At 38.5% G+C, this 20645-nt stretch overlaps 2 protein-coding genes across 2 annotated transcripts; both read right to left on the bottom strand.

Annotated features, from left to right (window-relative positions):
* Positions 1 to 1065: 1065 nt before the first annotated feature.
* On the bottom strand, positions 1066 to 3655 carry slc18a3a (solute carrier family 18 member 3a). Its single transcript, XM_014969149.2, has one exon. It carries the CDS (start codon positions 3167 to 3169, stop codon positions 1607 to 1609), a length of 1563 nt encoding a protein of 520 aa, XP_014824635.1. The 5' UTR covers positions 3170 to 3655; the 3' UTR covers positions 1066 to 1606.
* Positions 3656 to 9721: 6066 nt separating this feature from the next.
* Positions 9722 to 19572, bottom strand: rgra (retinal G protein coupled receptor a). The gene is made up of 7 exons (XM_014969150.2): positions 19224 to 19572; positions 18779 to 18935; positions 15466 to 15587; positions 14959 to 15112; positions 14613 to 14730; positions 12290 to 12403; positions 9722 to 11489 (listed from the first exon to the last, which is right to left on the bottom strand). Exons 1-7 carry the CDS (start codon positions 19300 to 19302, stop codon positions 11346 to 11348), a joined length of 888 nt encoding a protein of 295 aa, XP_014824636.1. The 5' UTR covers positions 19303 to 19572; the 3' UTR covers positions 9722 to 11345.
* Between the last annotated feature and the right edge of the window lie 1073 nt (positions 19573 to 20645).

Here is a 20645-nt window from a genome sequence, read left to right as displayed (position 1 = left end):
AACACATATGTTGAATTGTTTTACACCTTTTGTGTGTAAAACCAAGAAGGGTCATCGAGAGGTTGAAGGTCTTTGAGATTTACCTAAGTCTTAGTTTTACGAAAGTAGAGCAACACACAAACAATTTTGTCACACAATGTAAAGTAATGTATATATATCTATTAAATAGTGTAATTTTCCTTTATAAAACATTGGCCTTTTCACAGAAATGTTAAAAAATATCACCTGAATAAGGTGAATTGTGAAATGAAAAATTAACTAATAAAAATAAATTAAATCAACAAAATCTTAATCGTTAATATTTGTTTTCTTTCAACTAAAATACATGTGAAACCAGAACAATCAATCAAAAGAGATAAAATATTTTACTCACCTCACATACAGTAAGAAAATTTTACTCTTCCTGAGGCTGAGACAGTGAATTCATGACGATGCATCATAACTAGAAGTCTTTTGTGGAATAGAAGAAGAAGAAGAAGAAAAAATCCTCCAAATTTCTCAATTTCTGTCCTTTGTCAATTTGAGCATCTTTTCTCCTCCCTTTCACGGCATCAGTACAACTCCGTTGCTGGCTCAAGAGAGATGCTGAGAGGATCCCTCAGCCTCCAGGCAGCCTGGCTCCTCCCAGAAGTCCTGCTATTCGCCGAGAACTTTGTTTGGCAACTCTGATTGTCACTCCACCTTATTTAGGCAACAGCCAGGAACTGAGATCTTAACACCTTTTCATCAGACACTTCCCAGTTTTTTCCCTCACTATTTGCATGGAACTGTTTCTTACTAAGAAAAGATTTGCATTTTCAACATCAAAAATTAAAATTTCTTAAATTACTAAAAACTTCAATTAGTCATTTTTATAAGAGGAATTTTTATTTTACTGTATGATTATAGTTTATATATTTTTTGAAATGTCTGCAAAAATACAACCCTTAAATGCCTTCATGTTTTACATTTTTTTGTATGTTTTTTAGAAAAACATCTGCTACCTCTTGACTTGAAGGAATTGATAATATAGCACACTGTATAATAATCGAGGTTACTGCACAAATAAACGACATAAAACATCGGTATTGTTCGCATATTGTTCTTTTAATTATGTACATGAATATACATGTATGTACAGTCACAGATCATTTCAGGCTTTGCATTCCAGAAGCACATAATTCATTTAAAATTAGAGTGTAAATACTCCACAAGAGGCAGATTTCCAGGTAATTCCCGTACTTCTGCCCTTCAACACGTTAGTTTGCATATTTCATTCATAAGCAACATGATTACAGATGGCATTTAAAAGACGCATACATTACATTTCCTTAAAACACGTTTGCACTATATTCCCTGAAGAGTCAGATTCTGTTACAGTGATCAGAAGATGAACAGACATTAATCTCATCATTTTGTATTTTTTTCATTTTTACTAAATTCCCATTGTAAAACAAAGTTGCGACCACTTGATTGGACAAAACCCACAGGTATTGTCGCACGCTGATATATTTTCACAATCTTAATCAAAACATATACACACATTGGCACTTTTTTTTAATTTCACATACAGCTTAAAGGTCTTTATTTTTTTTATATTAATTAATGTATTTCTTTTTTTTTTTTTTTACGCGTACTCTCCTCCTGATGATTCCTCCTCCGAGTGCGAGCGCTGGACAAAAGTCTCGATGCCGCTCTCATCAATAGTTGTGCACAGACCTTTTCTCTTCTTCTCCCGTTGTTCCATCTTAATCGTGTCGTACAGACCCGTGGGGCCGTCCTCCAGCAGCATGTTGCGCTCTGAGAAAGAAGTCTTCATCTGCGTCACGTTCTTCAGCAGAAGAAGCGCCGGCGCGTAAAGGACGTTGGCGAGCCCCATGCCCAAGTTCAGCTGAACGAAGCCCAAGTCGTGCACGATCTGACCGGCTACGACGGGCCCCAGGGCGTAGGCGACGCAGTAGGAGATGTCCGCTATGGCGTACACGCTGCCGTACACCGAGACGTGGCGCACATCTACGAGGAAGCCCAGCGTGGGCAGGAGCGCCGTGTCCACGAAGGCGATGCCGAAGCAGATGCCGCACAGCGGGATCATGAGCTGCCCGAAGTTCTTGCAGGCCGGCACCGTGCAGGAGCTGGCCCCTATGAACACCATACCTATGGCCCCGTAGAACCACTGCAGGTGAGGGTACTTGGCTGCAAGTTTCACGGTGAGATACACCCCTAACACATGCGGGAAGAACGCAGGGAACCAAGTCATGCCGATCTCCCACTCGCTGGCGTTCATGTTTTCCTCCATCCAGTTTGCGATGGTTGGCTCCAGGAAGGCGAGTGGTATGTTGCAGACGATCAGAGCTCCCGCCACCACAGCTATGTATGGGTCAATCATCAGCTTGTAGATCGGGGTCCCCACGGGCATGTTTTCCCTCTCCCTGTTGGAGAAGGGCTTGAGCACAGCCAGACACAGGACTCCATCGGTGAGGCAGATGCAGGCCAGGATCAGAAAAGGCGCCTGCTTTCCCGCAAACTCATACAGGACCCCTCCGAAGGGCGGTGCGACCAAACTTCCGAAAGAGATGAAAGCCAAGGCGATGCCCAGGGCTTTGCTTCTCTCAGACTCCTCCGTGAACTTGTCCGCGATGAGAGCGATGCCTGAGGTGTCCGCGAAAGCCGAGCCGAGGCCCTGGATGCTGCGCGCCAGGAACAGGGTCGCGTAGTTCTCGGCGAAGGCAAACGTGAGGGTGGAGAGGAACATTATGTTGAGCCCAATGAACAGCGGGATGTCGTAGCCCACCCTGTCTATGAAGGTGCCGCTCAGCGGGTTCACCAGCAGCTGCAGGATGGCCTTGGAGGCGAACAGGACGCCTATCTGCAGGTCGAAGTTCCCCTCGGCCGCTCTGTGGATGGTGCTGTTGGTGGAGTTGGTGTGCGGCGCAGCAGCTAGCTGTTCCTGATCCGCTGCTTTTTGCAACCCCTCCAGATAATCGGGTATAATTGGCACAATTACCATGTAAAGCATGTTGTCTAATAAAAGTGCAACACACACTATTACGAGAATTACGCGTTTCTGTCGTTCTGGGTCTTGGATAACGTTGCCCAGCTGTTTAGTTCTTTCGCCCATCTGGGACAGTTTTGAGGCGGCAGATTGTGCCACATTAGTAGCTTGCTCCTCCGTGATCCCCTCTGGCTCCATGATTTTTTTCTTCTTCTCTTTTTTGGATGTATTAATTCTTCTCCCCAAGTTCGTTTTTACAGAATTACGCACATCTGCTCTGCCTCTGCTTCCCCGATGAACTAAATAACTTTCCGCTCCTTTACCTGTTCTCTTCCCCTTGCGCTGTCCTTTCCTCGGACGCCTTCTTCCACTTCCGTGACTTGGACTCGTTTTATCACCATTCCCTCTTGTTGCTTCATAGCCTCACATCCCGTCAGGTGACGCGCGGGATCCGGACTCCAAGACTCACAAGTTGAGGGTTTCATCCGGAGCGCAGTGGCTCTATCGGCGGTCCGTTTTTTTACTGCTGCGCCTCGCCGGCTCCCGGTCGCACCCAGCTGTCTCCAGCCACCTGTAACACGCTGAGCTAAGTCATCATTTCACATCATCCGGGTTCGGCTTTTGTCGGCTGATGGAAGGAATACACACAGCTGCTTGTTGACTCCCATAGGTATCCCCCCGCCCCCTCCCATCTTGGTCCATGGCTGTGACGCACCGTCCTGCTGCTCTCCAGCAGATCTTTTATGCTAATTAAACACAAAATCCCGAGTGCGCACTGCTGTCCAGTCAGTCGCATCAAAGCAGAGCTGCAGATGCGTTTTCAGGAGCATTTGTTTTTCTTATATATATATTTTTTTCGTTAAGAAGTTAAAACATCTTATACAGCAGCAAACATAATTGATTATTTGAGGTAACTTTTAATGGATATATACGAGATAAAAACAAACTTGTAGTTAAGAATATAACAACAAAACGTAAGCGAAATGTACACAGATTAATTATGGAAACGTATCTTTTCAGCACCACACGCGAGTGGACAGCTCCAGAGTTATTTTTTTCTTCTCCCGTTCTCCTGCCGGACAAGAGGGATTCCAGTTTGTGCAGAACTCACTTAGGGCATCAGTCTGTCGTAACTTTATTAACAAAAAAAGAAGAAAAAAACAAAACAAAACAAAAAAAAAAAACATAATAATAAAAAAGCCTATAAACTCTTGGATTTTTATTCCGTTTGTGAATTATGACCAATCAAATATCTCCCACATCTGAAAATGTAATTATTTAAATCTTACACATTCTTCTTGGCTGCCTTTTTACACGTATTTTTCTCGAAAAGTCTGTTACTTTTTAGTCTGCGCCTTTCGCAAAGGCCCTAACAGAACGTTTTCCAAGGTTCTGGAAAGCTTTGGCTTGAGATTGGGTTCATTTTAAGATAACTGACCAAAAGCCACAGCAGAATTTTAGGAGTTGAATTAGATATGATGCTAAAGTTGAAATATCTTAATCTTCCTTAGGATATTTTGTTTTCAGCATACCAGAAATCCACAGATTTGATAAGAACACCCTTTTGTTAGCTTCAGAAAAGTAGTAGCGTGGTGTTCATGGTTTAAAAAAAATATAGCCTTTGTTTGAAACAGAAATATGCAAACTCGGTATCATTTAGGGTAGAGAGCGGGGGTGAGTCAAAGAGGTTCAACATGAAACCTCTACCATTTTCCAAACACCGTCCATTTTGTAATAAACAAAATAACCGCTCCAACTAATGAAAAAAAAATATGTTCTTTTCTGAGGTTCAAGCGTAATGTATGATGCACAAAACACTGTTTTCATCCATCCATCCATCCATGTGTATTCTTGAATACTCCGCTCACAGACGAGTTTAAATGCTTTTCGACACTGCCATCTACTGACACAAACAGGTCTATGCAGCTGTTGCTGAATCTTATTTTCTGAATGATTCTCTGAGCGCGTAGTGACGAATTTTGCAAGCTTTTACGGTCTCCGTTTTTGGGGTTGACTTTTTGGATAGGAAATGACTTTATTTGCTTAATTAAAAATACTTTAAATCCGGTGCAGGAGTCACTTATTAGTAAATTTAGTCTCACTATGAATCCAGTTGTACTTCGGAGGTTTCAGAGGTTGCTTTAGAGAACATTGGGGGACAAAAACAGCATATTGAAGACAAAGGAGCTCAGTAGACAGATAAAAGCTGCAGAGTTTAAAGCACCATTAAATCAAAAATACTATCCGAACTTCTCTGCAGCTCTATTCAATCCATGTAAACTTACCTTGTCACACAAGAAAGACACTGGTCAGATGAGAGCGTTTCATTGGGTGGAGGAATGTGTTGATTACACAATTTGTGTCTTCCTTTTTATTAGAGACAAGGAAGAAATCCTGAGACTGTGGTGATGACAGACAAATCAAGAGAAACGATCCTAGCAGAAAAACATTCCAGCAACTTAAACAGCATTAGCACACAAACATAGATAAAGTGAAATAGTTTAGGCCAAATCACATCCATGTGTTGGGATGGTCTGTGACAAGAACTGAAAAAGATTGATGTTCACAGATGCTTTTCATTCATAAATAACTCGCCTTCATAGTAAATTCTGAGTAATTTATTGGTCTTTGGACAAGAAAGGAACAGGCTGGGATTGACATGATCTTTTTGAAGACATTCAAAAAGATCATATAAATGTGAGAGGTGAATTATGCACATAAAACCATGGAAACCAGATAAAGAGAGGCAGGAGCATTTTCTTATCATAAGGGCAAAAATAGCATAGAATGGGATAGAATAGAAACATATTTTATTGCGGAAATGTGGGTGTCACAGCAGTTCGTTAGGATAAATTAATATTCAGACAAAGGTAAAAGAAAATGGAAAATAAGAATAGATTAATGCATCTTAAAGACAAATTTACAACATAAGGTTTTAAAAAACTGTACAGCTGAGTAGAGAAGACAATGTACAAAAAAAATGTTTATATCAATCTAGGAATTATTCAGTTTCTATATGTTAATTGAATTTAGCATCAGCCTCGTTTGAAGCAAAAGGAGTTGCAGCAGGGATTTGTGTGCACATATTTTCTGACACACCAAGGAGTAAACAAATAGGTTTCAACACCTATTTTGTTATCTTGCAGATCCACTTGATAAAAGAAACTATTTTATTGTTCAGCCACCAGATGTCCTCATACCCCTTTTATTTCCAGTCATCAAGTTATTCAGTTTTTGAGTTGAGTAAAGCATGCAGAGTTGAGGGGTGTGGCATAGTGAGGGGACCGGTTGGGGAGTGGAAGGCTTTCTGTCATCTGGCACTTATTTACGTTGGTCAGTGGGTGAGTTTTTTTCTGGACAGGTCACAAGTCTATCACAGTGCAACGCAAACACACATGTAACGTTGTTATTGACATTGACCTCATGCCTTATTACTTAGTGATATTTAAACTTCTGGAATAAAACATTTGCATTCGACCTGAGCAAAATGAATGTTTTCTAAACTGTAATCAGCTTATCCTAAGTGGGCCTGGAAAATATTTTGACTTTGTGACAAAATTAGATTTCATTTTCACACACTATCCTTCCTCTAAGTTTCTGTCCCATTTAGCTCAGTGGACGGTATTTGGAAAATGGTAGACTTATAAAAAAAAAAATAAAAAAAAAAAAGCAGTAGCGGAAAGGAGTAAGCCAGAAACTTCCCCGACTATGTTTGTTGGCATCCACAAAAAACAAACCACAATTCAGATCGTTGTTTTCCCCACATAAAACGTTGTGTGACGTGCACAAGTTAAGACCCGGCTAATAAATCCTGGGATTCAAACCAAAAAGGAGGCTCAACAGGTTCCTGTTTTATTTTTAGATGAAATGTTACGTCAGATGGCGAGCAGCTTTGATAATCACATTTTGTTTCCCTCGGTGAACGTACTGCAGCTGGAAAGCTTACAGGCAGAGCCATGAAGGTCCAAACTCCAGCATTGGCTGCTGGTTCACCCAGGAGGCTGCCCTGGACTTAATCTCTTTGTATCTCAAACACATGCACGCATACACTCAGAAACGAGACAGATAAAGAAAGGCATTCAGTTTATAAACCTCGCTCTCTTAGATTTTTTTTTTTTTTATGTTTTGTTTTTTTTAGTTTTAATGAATCTGCCCTGACGTGATTTGAAGCTTGTTCGAGGAGATTCAAGATAACCATGTAATCATGAGCATTTGCCAAAGTATTAATTTCTAGCAGCCAGGCAAAAATCCCCGACCCACAGCAGCCAACATGCAGCATGGACATGTCATCAAATATTAACTGACTAGCCGAGGGATCACAGTGTTTGGTTGCTTTTTAATGGCCTGGGATGTTTAACTGAACAGTTTTAAAGAGAGAGGATTAGAATATTGCTTAGTACATCAAAAAACAAATAAATAAATTTGTACTTTTGCAAGCAGAATCAAAAATGCTAGCTCAAAGTCCATAGATTTTAGAATGCTTTTCAGTAAAAATAAAATAATGTGATATATTAATTAAAATAAAGTACTCACTGTACACATAAAACTAGTGGGACTTTGCAGATTCTCTGGACTGACTTGAGATCAGCTGTGCTCAGCTTTAGAATTGATTTTCTAAAGCTGAGCACAAGAGATACAGTCATTCAGTATCTCTTGCTTTGTAAGAGATACTGCAAAGCAGTATGTTTAAGATACTGAATGACTGTGCATGTATCTGCTGTTATATAATCAGCTTCACATCAAACAGTCCCTATCACAGAAGGAGACTTTGGTAAACCTGATGCGTCAGTTTGACATTTCACCTCATTTCATCATGACCGTTTCAAGCTTGTCATGAGGTGTTCCAGATAAAATCAGATTTTTTTTTCTTTTACAAAAAAGATTTTGCAACTCAGTTTAAAAACTGTTTTCTTTTTTTTTTTCTTTATTGCAAAGGAGCAGGCTCCATTGCAGTTTTGGGGGAAATGTGATTTTCAGCATATGCAACAAATTATTTCTTTATTGTGGTGTTTAATGGCAGAGCTGGGTTACTCTGACATGGTGTTTGACGAGCAAAACAATATCAATAACTCAATGCAATCTATGCTAATACCACAACATGACCTCCACATTGATTGGGCTGATGATGGAATGCTGTTTTCTCTGTTCATTGCCCAGAAAATGGCTCTCATTCATGCTGCTTCATTTTTCCTTCTCGAACAGTCCTCCCTGCCTCCCTCAGATTCCCCCTTTTCTGCAGCACTTGTGCTCATATTGCTATGTAATCCTCTCAAAAAGCCCATATGAAATCTTCATTGGTTGACCAGACATAATCCTCAGTGAACTCTAAGTACCTGAATATGTTTGATTGTAAGAGAGGGAAAGCGGATGAAAAAAAAAAAAAAAAAAAAAGCAAACCCTGCTCTCCCGCCAGACATTCGGATTCAAAGTATAACATAATCCAGCAGTTATGTGATGTAAAATGTTAAGCCTGTATGTTTTAAATAATTAATCTCTGCGCATCATGTATGACGACACATTAATATTAGCTACTAATAATCTCCTTAAATTAGATTGTTTTTTCAAAAGGTTTTAGCAATAACTTAATAAAGTGTCTAGTTTCAAAATCTTAATTCATTATATAACTAGAGTTTAGAGTTTGTAAAAAAAAATCACTAATTTGTTCAGTTTTTTTTTTCATTTGCATGTTATTTTTTTATTTCATATAATAGAGTAGGCATGCCTTTAAAAAAATAAACTGATATTGCAGGTCTTTTATTATCATTGTTATTGTTATTATTATTATTATTATTATTACTTGCAAAATGTTCTTCAATTCCAGGGTTAGGAATTGAATATCCAGTGAATAGTGACACTGAACAAAAAGGTCAAAGTCCTGTCTCCCCAACTAACGGTGAATTGATTTGGAAGTCATAATATATGGAGAAGAACATTCAAAATAAAATCAGGGTGCCAAGAGACACAGTGGTAGAGCAGGAGCGCCATATATGGAAACTACAGACCTCAAAGCAGCTGCTGAGTTTGACTCTCAGCTCCAGGATATTTGCTACATTTCTTTCCCTTCTCTCTCTGCCCTTCTCCCAGTCGACTTGCTAATGAGTAAAGGCCACTTGTTCCACAAAATCTCTTAAAAAAAAAACACTCCTTCTTGTTAGTTGGTAAATACTTACTGGATATATTCTACAGAGAGACCTTTGTGGTTTTTATTTTACATAAGCAACATTTTTTTTCCAGCTTCTAGTTCTAGTTCGACTTCTTCATCAGGAAAGAAGACTTGTGACCTTTTGGAAACCTTTGCGTCATATCTCAAAGCATTTTTACTTCCATGGCATGTTCATATGACTTTTAGAGAAGAGTTTGGTTTTAACAAGTCTGATAGTTATTAAATATATATATATAAAAAAAGAAAAAACATAATACTTGAGGAAAATCAATATATATATCTTTTAAAAAGTCTAAAATTTGAAGACAAACTCAATGTGAGCCCTTATTTGAATACACAAGCACCTCTAAGCCACTTAAAAAGGGCACAATGAAAACACTAATAGTTTCAAAAATATTCACCTTACTAGAATCAATAACTTAATGACCCACACTGACTCCTGCACCCATACAAATATACAATACTGGAGCAAACCTATTTTCACCTTAGTAGCGAATGTTTGTAAGATACACCTCAACTGTATAACAAGAGAAATAGAAGCATAGAAATAATTATTCACCCATAAGCATAAGACACAAAATGTCTCCTTTTTGCCAGTGACTGCGGTACTTTATTAGAGCATTTTGTACAGACAACATCCAGTGTACATTCAAATCCCATCATACAGACTGTTATCATTGTCTGCTTTTATCATCAGATGCACATGAAAGCAACACGATAAGTAAAGATTTCATAAGATGTGACTTTATTGTCTGAATGGGTCTGTTGGACTGTTCAATATTTGCTTTTGGTCACCAATTGCATGTGCAACACAAGCTATAAATAGAATTTACTTAAAATGTATCTATGTTAAAAAATATCCATCTTTTATTCAAGGTCAATGACTTCCATTGACGCATTTACAAAGCTGTGCATACTTTGTAACACTAAATATATCGAAATGATCTGAATACTTGGTTTTTAAAACCTACTGTATGAGTTTTGATTATGTAATAACCAGTAAATAACAGTGTGTTTTTATAACATTGCACTTGGACAACTTTGCAAACTAGAATTTGTGTGCAGAAACAAAAGTGAGAAAAAAAATAAAAAAACTATTTATTGATGTTTGAAGGTCAAAATGGTAAACATGGCAATTAATCGTATGACACACTGGAGAAAATTAAAGCACAAAAGAACAACCATTAGGTATAATGTGCAACAATACACTGGCTCAGCTAATGTAATAAATTCTTTCAAATTGGTTTTGCTGCTTGACTGAACTCTGTCTTTAAAATAAGTATGTGAATGTCAAACTAAGAAACCTTCCCAGTTAATCTAATGGTTCTTAATAATTTCTGATCTTATCTGTGAGTGTGTGTGTGTGTGTGTGTGTGTGTGTGTGTGTGTGTGCAAATGTGTGTGTGTGTGTAGGCATTGAAAAATTGAGATTTTGTTTAGAGGACTATTGCATTTTCATCCTGAATACAGAGATCAGTCACATTGTGGAAAGAAATAACTGTGGCTTTTGCACACATTTTTATGTTTACCAAAAAAAATTAAATAAAGTACCATTTTGGATCTCTTTTGACTCCCTGACGTCAAGATAAAACTTATTTAGCTAAAATTAGATTATTTTGGGGAGATTTCCTCCTTGGCCACAGACAACTTGATCTACTTTTTCCAACACAGTAGTTCTTCCACAATGAAGAAAAGATCCAGAACGAGTGTCTGTGCTGAAATGTTTGCTTGTTTATGTTGTGTGTGGTGAAGTGATGCACATTGGTAATCCATTTTGCATAAAGGGGTTTGTAACTATGCTTTGCTTAACTGTATTTTTTTTTTTTTTTGTATTATTTATTTTGTCGTGCAACAACCACATTTTGAACATTTGGGTGAAACTCGTACCAAAAATAAATAGAATGAGGTAAAATTAAAGCCATGCATGAACTGTTGAAATTAAATTAAACCAATAAAACACAAACGTCATGATACAAAATGAGACATATTCACTGTTTTGCTGAAAAACAATATATATATATATATATATATATATATATATGATATATTTTTAGAACATTGCCAGCTTCACATAAACACAGTGGCAGAGGTGATGCAGGAGCAAACCCAGAGCAGATGTAAAGCGTACGAGACGCAGACGTTCACGCTGCTTACGACACATTGTTACAGTACAGACTCCCACAGACAGAAACATCTACAACAGTAAGCAGTTTATTTGGACTTATTATCAATTTGAGGCACAGCAATCTTTTCCCCGGTTAGAAGCTGCCAAATGCCTCCTCTGTAGTTCTCATTTCCCAGAGCGTACAGAAGAGGATTAAAGGTGGGCGAGGTCTTAGCCAGGATAGGAGCGATCTGTGGAGACAAACGGAACACGAATATCAGAGCCGAGGAGATGTCGTGTGATAATTTGTTGTGCATATGTGCAAAAAAATGTAATTGCTTGGATTTCATAGATGCTTTAGATGAAGAAATAATTCAAGAAAAAATATAGAATTCACTAAGATTCTATATTTTAGGTTGATTCCATGGATTAGGTTGCAGGTGGCTCTTTGGGTATTGGTCTTAATAGCATTGGAGCAAACTAAAGTTTTGAATATAGACACAAAAACAAATGCAAATTTTAGCAATGTGTCAGCTTTTTTCATGGAATAACATCACTGAATTTCTACAACAGAATGACACTGAAAGTATATTTTTAGTTATATTTTTCTTGTCTCCAGGTTGAAGACTACAAGTGTTTTTTTTTGTGTGTTTTTTTTACACAATTTTTCCCAAACATCAACATCCCCTTGAAAATGTATTCATCCTCTTTCTGCAAAAACAATAAAAAAAAAAAAAATCTGTTTCTCTTTGCATTAAAAATTAAAAACCAAAACTTAAATTGTGTGCTGTACGTGTTTTAATGACTACAATTTCCTATGGTAGATATTTATCAAAAACTGTAAGTTGTCGTCTTTTTTTTGTTTTGTTTTGTTTTGTTTTGTTTTTTCAAAAGGCCAGGCAATTTTGGTGGTTCTAAACAAGTTTCAGGGTACAAAAAAAAAAAAAAAGGCTCATCAAGACCCCTGAATTAGAATTATGACTTTTCAGATTAAAAGTCTACTTGGTGAGTACATCCCATTTGAAATACAAAACAACTCACACCATCTTACCATCCTCAGCTTTGGTGAGACGAGGGTTGCATTCTCCACGGCAGCATAGAAAGCCAGAACACCGTATGGCCCCCAGCAGAATAGCAAAGTCTTCAGAGGAGTGTTGGGGTTAAACTGCAGGTCAATAGTAACAAAAGCATAAAAATGGAGAACTCAAAGCCTCAGTTGAAGAGTGATTTGTGAGCCATTTGGCTAGAGGGGCCGAGGAGGGGTTGGGGGGGGGTCAGGGGGGGAGGGATGCAGACAAGAATGCTATTCATCATGAGATTTTCCTCCTAGCAGGCTGGAATAATCACATGCCTGGAATAATGTCTGAGAGAACAAAAGCATGTGCTAAGATCATTGTACCAAACAAATCAGAAGAAGCCAATGAGTGAAGGGAGAGGTTGCTGTAATACTAGTGTCAATGTGTCAATGGAGATGTTATTCTCAGCTCCACTTTATCTAATGGTTCTAATTAAACGTTTTGCTTCGTTTAATGCATTTTTTTCCACAGTGCAAAAATCCTAAACATGAGACTTTAATAAAGTTCTGTGGTTTAAAGTTGCATTTGGCATTTCAAAATAAGTTTCTCTTATGGATGAATTAGAAACATGTGATCTTTTGAACCTTGTGAGACCTATGCCATAGTCATAGTTGCAAGTTAATTTACAAGGTAACACTTTATTTGAAGGGGGGTGAATAAGACTGTCATGACACTTTCATAAACATGACATAACACCTGTCATGAACATGAATAAGCCTTCATGAATATTTATGACTGTTGTCATAAAGCGTCATTCGGTAAATTATGACACTTTTAATACAAAGTTGACATTATTCAAAATGTCGTTGTTATGACAACTTGACATTAACCAAGAAATCATTACTGTTTAACTTTACCTTTAATAACATAAAGTTACCTGATTTTTAAAGTGAAATCAGTAATTATTTTATAACAAATTTATATCAGTAATGATTTCTTGGTTAATGTCAAGATGTCATAACAACGACATTTTGAATAATGTCAACTTTGTATTAAAAGTGTCATAATTTACCGAATGACACTTTATGACAACAGTCATAAATATTCATGAAGGCTTATTCATGTTCATGACAGGTGTTATGTCATGTTAATGAAAGTGTCATGACAGTCTTATTCACCCCCCCTTCAAATAAAGTGTTACCATTTACAATAGTAAGCATGTGATGAAAAATGACTTTGCTCATTTTTACTCCTAGCACATTGCAGTGAGAGTGTCCGCTGCCAGTTCAGGCAACTGTGAGTAACGGGCTTATGCAATATAACCTGGGGCAACCTGATTCAACCCATGCAGATCTCTTCTACTCAACCTGGTATATTCAGAGTTTGTGTCAGTGAAGCCCCGATCTCCCCTTGAGGCAACAACCCTTATATGTTACACTGCATGCCTTTCATAGCTTGTTACTCTGACTAGAGTCCATGTGAGGAAAATGCCTGACATTGAGGATTACTCTGATTTCTTTTCAAAGCAGACAGACATAAGCTCTGTAGTGCCTGTTTGTGAAGATTTACTTAGCAGTTGCTATTGTTTCATTACTTGCAAAACGACTTTTGGATTTAAGTCATTTTATGCTCTTTCTTCTCTGTCTGTGCTGATGAAGATAGATTTCTTGATTAATATTTTAGCTGTGGTAGATTACATTCTTCCTTACTTAGAATAAATCCAGATTAGTTGGGCATGAAGCTAACAGCTAATCCAAAGGAAGCCAAGAACATCAATTCCAATCTCAAAGGCATCAGAGGTGGTTTATGTGAATGTTATTTTGTCAACCTTAGTATGATTATCACATCTGCAATGAGCAATTATTTACACAGAAGCTGATGACGACAAGGTAAACATATGTAGGAGATCGGGCTCCAACAAACAATTTTCCTGTGTGGAACATTTACTGAGAATGGAACAGGTAAGGCATTTCTTCAAAGTGTAACCATCTAATATAAATTAAAATTTATGAAAAAAAGTGCTAAAAATGCTCTTTAAAAAGAAAAGAAGCATCAGAAATTATAAACCTCTGTGATGTTTTTGATGTTTTGCTTTAATGGATGGTATATATCCATTCCAGCTAATTCAGAGTTATTTACCCATCAGTTACAACTATAAAGGTAAAATATGTTTGCAGCTAATTGCTTTTATTTTTTCTTTGTAGCAGAATCTAACTTCTAAAATCCTGGCCTACCTCTTTAAATATGACTTTTCTGTGTGTATGTCCCCATCCTTTCTCTTGCAGAGCATGTTAAATTCTCACTGAAGACTCCACGTTCTAATAGTGCAGGTGGATCATGTTTTATTACATTACTCACCCTGGGGTTTCCAGTCTTTTTGAATCTTTGTGCGATGGACTGGTAGGAAGACAGGACAACAAACACCTGAATGCCCATGTTGAAAATGCTCATAGGGATCAAGTATGAAACATAGTTCCTGTTGAAAGAGAAATAAATATCAGTCAGGGAAATAAAGACTTCTGTGTAATCTAATAATACATTTCAATATCATTTATATGCATATATTATCACTTATTAAGCAATTCTGCACTTTCATTGTACAGAACCTCAAGTCTGTCTTTGCTTAAATGTACATCACGTTAAAAAAATGGTCGAGGCACATTTCTCTTCAGAAAATTAAAAAAGGGTTGTGCATTGCCAGCACCTGTCTCCTTTACTGTAATCTAGTGTGCAGCAAGTCCTGAGAGGCTCGTAGTCATACTCTCCCCAGCCGATGAGGGGCATGGCTGCCCAGAACGCGGCAAACATCCAGATAAATACAGCCAGAGAGATGGCGGTGCTCCACTGCAGCTTCGTCCCTGGATGAAGAAAGATTCAGCTCGTCTGTTTTAAGTACATCAAACCTGTGAATGCTTTAAGACTTGAGCTTTTTAAACTTCCCTTGATTGGCTACTGATTTTTTAGAGACTGTTATACCAGAGGAACTAACTGATGTAGGTAAAAAGATGATAGTCATCCTTGTGTGAAATATATCACATTTTAGAGAAGAACAAGGCAACAAACTTTCTGCTTCTTTACCATCGTGGTTATCAACAGCAATCTGAGACAAATCTCAAGCTAGCTTCCCAGAGCTCTGTTTGACTCTGTGTAGGACAGGAGAAGAAACGGGCGAGGTTTTGACACTGATCATTGCCTCCAGGAGTCAACTTACTCGTACAGTATTGATGGTATCTGTCCCAAGCGATAGCTGCTATGAAGTGAAGGCTGGCAAGAGCTGTCATGAAGCCCTGAAAACCATGAGTCTGGCAGCCGTCTGAGCCATAAGGCCAGTACCTGCGTGGAGGAGGTGAAGTTGTTATAAAAGCTTGAATTTATAGCAAGAAGATGTGTCCCTTGTGGCTTTATTAAACTTGATCTCACATTACTGAAACTGGGGTTGCTTTTGAAAGCCTTATTAAGGCTTTTAAAACTGTGGCAAAGTTAAGGAATTATCACTTGCTATGCATCTAGTCTGTGCACTTTAGCGATTGTTGGCCTTGGGCAACATAAGCCACTGATTCACAGCTTTGAACTGAAAAACACAGGAAGGGATCAGGAAAAATAGCTTTTAAGACATTAAGGCCGGATTGCCAGACTCTGAGGTGTTACTTTCATTAACCTCAGACTGTATTTGTGAACGTAACACTTTGTTCTTCTGGGTTTAGCTATATCTCTTTTTACTGACAAACCCATAGAAGGAGCTACTACTGTGACAGTACCATTGTCTTATTTTTTTCTGTAGGATGCACTACTGGCTAAGCGTTTATATTTTTAATTGTATGGAGGAATTTTTCTTCCATAATCCAAGAGCACACACTTCCAGTCTGAAAGCAGGATTTCATGTCTTTTGTTCTCAAAACTTTTAATACTTTTGCCTACATTTTTATTTTGAAAGCGGGACTTCATATCCTTCTTCTCAAAACTCCAGATAGCTGTGCTTCATCATGACGCAGATAATGGAACGTCTATCTTTGTGTAATCAATTTTTCTTTAATATGAAAATTGAATCAGTGCCACTGTCTTTTTTTTGTCAATCTGCTCTGCCCTTTGACCTCCTAATCTGTGGATGACCACCTGAACTGGGTTCTGCCCAAAGTGTTTTCTTGCTATGAGGCACTTTACTCATGTTTGCTCAGTGGAGGGTGATTGCTTCAATCAACGACTAAATGCAGAAGGTGACTCAACTATTGAATAACTCTTTGAACATAACATCTGATTTAATTTATAAAAGTTTATAATCAGGCAGAAAAAAGTCACAATTCTGGTATAAGAATAAAATAAAGAATGACTAGAAATAAACAGGCAGGCAGGCAAGAAAGAAAACAAACTTTCCCAACAAGTTGTTTTTAAAGCATACAGTTTTTGAAACCAGTGGCTAAAGAAGGCGATGTTCATATCCTAGAGCAATATAAAGTGCTACTGGTGACAATATACATCATTTACTGCATATCAACTTGATAATGACACAGCAAGCTAAGCAGATAGAGAATAACATGACAATGAAACTTGTGCTCACACAAATAGTCTCACTTTAATATGAATATTGACGGTTAGCTTTGTATCAAATGCACTTTTTGATTAGAACATATTTATTTCTCATTTAGTAAAGTTGCTCAAGGTAAGGGTAATGTTACCTCAAAATATTACTACCCAAGTAGAGGCGAAAAGCTTGGTGCAACAACTATAGCTGGAAGAACATTTTGTTCAAAGAGTTAGTCAATGAAATGAAACTGAATAAATGAGTTACTACCCATCTCTGCCAAGTGGCTTGTTAAACTGAACTTGGCTGCTTTGTTTTCATTGAACTGGAATGCATGTCAATTAATTTGAATCTCATCCAAGGTTTTTCCCTTCTCTGGAGGTTTTACGCTCACGGTCAGAATTATTTGTTTCTTTGTTTTTGTTTCGACAAGAATTTGAATAAACAAAAACAGATACTTACAGGATGTTATCAAATAAGTTAATATTAAGCATCTGGGAAGCAATAGTTTTTCTTTATTCTTGATACAAAATGGATCAGTTTGTTTTAAGTTGCTCAGAGATTATGGTGAATAGATGTTTTCAGGCAGCCACAAATGATCAGCAACATTGACCTTTGACTTGGCCACTCCAGGACAATTCACCTGGTTGTCTTCAAACTGTTGCTGTTTAGATTTTTGCTTCTGCTTGGAAGGAATCAGTGTTTTTCTGGAAAAAATAACTCCCTTCCCAAGTTGTAGATCAGACAGACTGAATCAAAGAGAAAAAAGCAATATTTTTCTCCATTGATTTTCCTTTTCCTTTTCAAACCTTGCAGGGCCAGCTGCTGAGAAATATCCCCAGAACATGATGGTGGTGCAACCATGCTTCATGGTTGTGGTGATATGCAGTGTTTACTGTTCGCCAAGCATAGTGTGCAGCTAATTACCAAAAGGCAAAGTTTCTCTCTTATAACCCCAAAAAGAATTGCAGATTATATATCCTAAGACCTTGTTGCCAGCATTAATTTGTGAAGAACCCATGTGAGAGCTGTTGCATTTAGAGTCTGCTCCATCGGAGCCACTGAATCTTTAAACTCCAACAAGGTCTGAGTTACTTGGAGTTTCCTTTTGTCTTCTTATTGTAGAAAGAACATAGACCTCCTGGACGAACATAGACTTCCTAGACATGTTGTAACATTAATCACTAAATGCACAGCTTCTCTCTCAAAGATTAAACCTCTTCTTTTTCCAGCAGGGATTTGGAGTCATTAATCCATGCTTTCATCGTCTCTCGGCTAGATTATTGCAATTCTCTTTAACAGACATACCAAGTTCACTCTGTCACACCTTCAACTAGTCCAAACTATGGTGATATGATTTTTGACAGAGGAGCAATGAGACTTCTCTCCTGTGTTACAATCTTTGCACTGGCTTTTTAAAAAAAAAAATTATTTCAGGGTCAATTTTATTGTTCTTTTATTTGTTTTTAAGTCTCTTAAAGTCATTAAATCAGCATATTTGTTCAGCTGGCTGCAGCCTTATGCTCCATTTCCCCTCAGGCCAGCTGACCAGATGCTGCAGGTGCTTCCTAAGCCAAGGAGGAAATTGAGATGTGATTGAACTTTTTCTCTTGTGGCTCCAACGCTCTGGAATGAGATGGCTCTGTACATAAGGCAAGCTAATAACTCAGTTGATGTTTTTTGAAAACAAACTTTTTTTCTCAGGGCTTTAGCAAATTGTAGGTTGTTCTATCTATCTATCTATCTATCTATCTATCTATCTATCTATCTATCTATCTATCTATCTATCTATCTATCTATCTATCTATCTATCTATCTATCTATCTATCTATCTATCTATCTATCTATCTATCTATCTATCTATCTATCTCAGGAGGAAGTCTACTGACAACAACTCTCTCAGCTCTTAATTTTAATCAGCATTGTTTTCTCATTTCACCGCTCCACATATAGCCACAAGAGGCCCAACCCTTGCAATTATGAGAACCAGGCTTACATAACTTACCTCAGAAAGCTGGAAAAAGCTGCGATGGTGGCGTTCATGCAGATGCCGATGTCAGCCATGGCTAAACTGAACACCAGGAAATTGCTGGGGGTCCTGAGCTCTCTCACTTTGAGGAAAGCCACGATTGTCACCGCGTTTAGAAGGAAGCCCAGCAGACCTTTTGACAGAGCGGAAAAGAAATGTTCACAGCCGTATGTATTTAAAGCCAGTGCGCACATCGTCGGTTATTACGACACAGGCAAACACAGCGGCACCATGTCAGATGAATTGCATCCATTTGTTTGTTTACACACCACCAGAGGTTGTAGCTTTCAGAAATGACAGAAATAACGCGCTGACACTACATGGGATCAGTGTCCGAGAGGTGACAGGTCCTGGCGTAGGTTAATGTGGAGCATCGTGGGCACTTTTGACGTCTGGACGGATTCCCAGAGAAAACACTCACCCTCCACCAGCAGACAAGATCCCAGCGAGAACACATCGAACTCGGAGAAACCCTCCGGCAAAGGGTACGGCGTGACCATCCTGGCTGCGATTTGACGCTGGATGTTTCCTGTCCGCTCAATCCGCTCGTTTACAGTTCGCCTCGGTGTGACTGTACAGGGTCCGCTTATAAAGGGACATTTCAAGTGAAAAGCATGCCGTTTATTATGTAAAGCCCCCCACCCTCTCCCTTTCTCACTCCCTCTCGCTCTCGGTCTGTCGCCCCAATCCGCACAGGAATGTCTTAATGAACATAACCGCGCAAACCGTAGCGCTTAATGCGCGTTTGCTCCCGTCGCAACAATAAAGCCCTCAGTGAGTTACACAACAAGCCTTTTGTGCTGTCCCGATGATGATGCAGCCGCTGCCGCTGAGAAAATGGGTTTGATGTCGGCCGTTCTCGACAGGTGTCCGTGAGGATGCGGTCACCAATCAAAGTCAAATCTGCACGTTTAAAGCAACGATTCCGAGAGTATTTGCATTTGACTTCCCTTAGCCAATACTTTGCAGATCCTTCCTCTGCGGTAACAGCTGCCAAACCGTTGAGGTTTGTGTCTATCAAGTTTGCACGTCCAAACAATTTTTGAACATTATTGACCCAAAGTAATTTCAGTGAACTAGCAACAGAGTACACTGGAGATGCCGTTTTGTATCCTCCTTAATCCTTGATCTGACTTGCAGGGCCCTCTGAAACGGTCAGCCATCTTTTCGTGCAGCTTCAACTTTTGACAGACACATTGACCTTTGAGGGATTAAGCCCGCCGTGTATTTGTTTACAATGTTAGAGGATAAAACTAAATGATTTTTTTGAACCCGCAGATGTTTTAACCAAAGCTTTACTCAAGCTGAAATTCCTCTGCTGTGACCCCGGCAGACAGGAAGACAGGATGCATTGTAGCTGTGACTAAAACATGGCTCAAAAAATAGCTGGTTAAAAACAGTGTAAATTGCATAAAGTGTTCGAATCATCCCAAACCTACAAGAGAGCAAATAGCTTACAATTTGTTAGCTGTTAAAAGCATCTGCAGATTTTCGTGCCAATGGGCTGAGGGGAAACAAGCATGACATTGTGCTGCTCTGAGGATTACATGAAAAAAATGCTGGTGAAGTATAGGTGGAAATATGAAGTGTTCAGTCACATGATATTATAAATCACATGATACCAACAAAGATTAATACAAAAGATTAGGACAAATCTATTTAAAAAAAATGTTTTAAACTTGAGTTGCACAAACCCTATAAGACGTTAATCTGCTAGCACATTTTACTGTAAACTGTAAACTGTAAACGGTAAAAGTGATGCTTCATGATGAATATGGTAGATCTGCATCATGCTGATAAATTACAAAACATGTTATGTGGGCTGCGTTGGTGCTCTTCAGAG

Source organism: Poecilia mexicana, unplaced genomic scaffold, assembly GCF_051168715.1.
Source record: "Poecilia mexicana isolate PSO_F unplaced genomic scaffold, ASM5116871v1 scaffold_15, whole genome shotgun sequence".
Classification (NCBI taxonomy): domain Eukaryota; kingdom Metazoa; phylum Chordata; class Actinopteri; order Cyprinodontiformes; family Poeciliidae; genus Poecilia; species Poecilia mexicana.
Note: the sequence above shows the minus strand (reverse complement) of the source record. Positions and strands in the feature narration are given on the sequence as shown.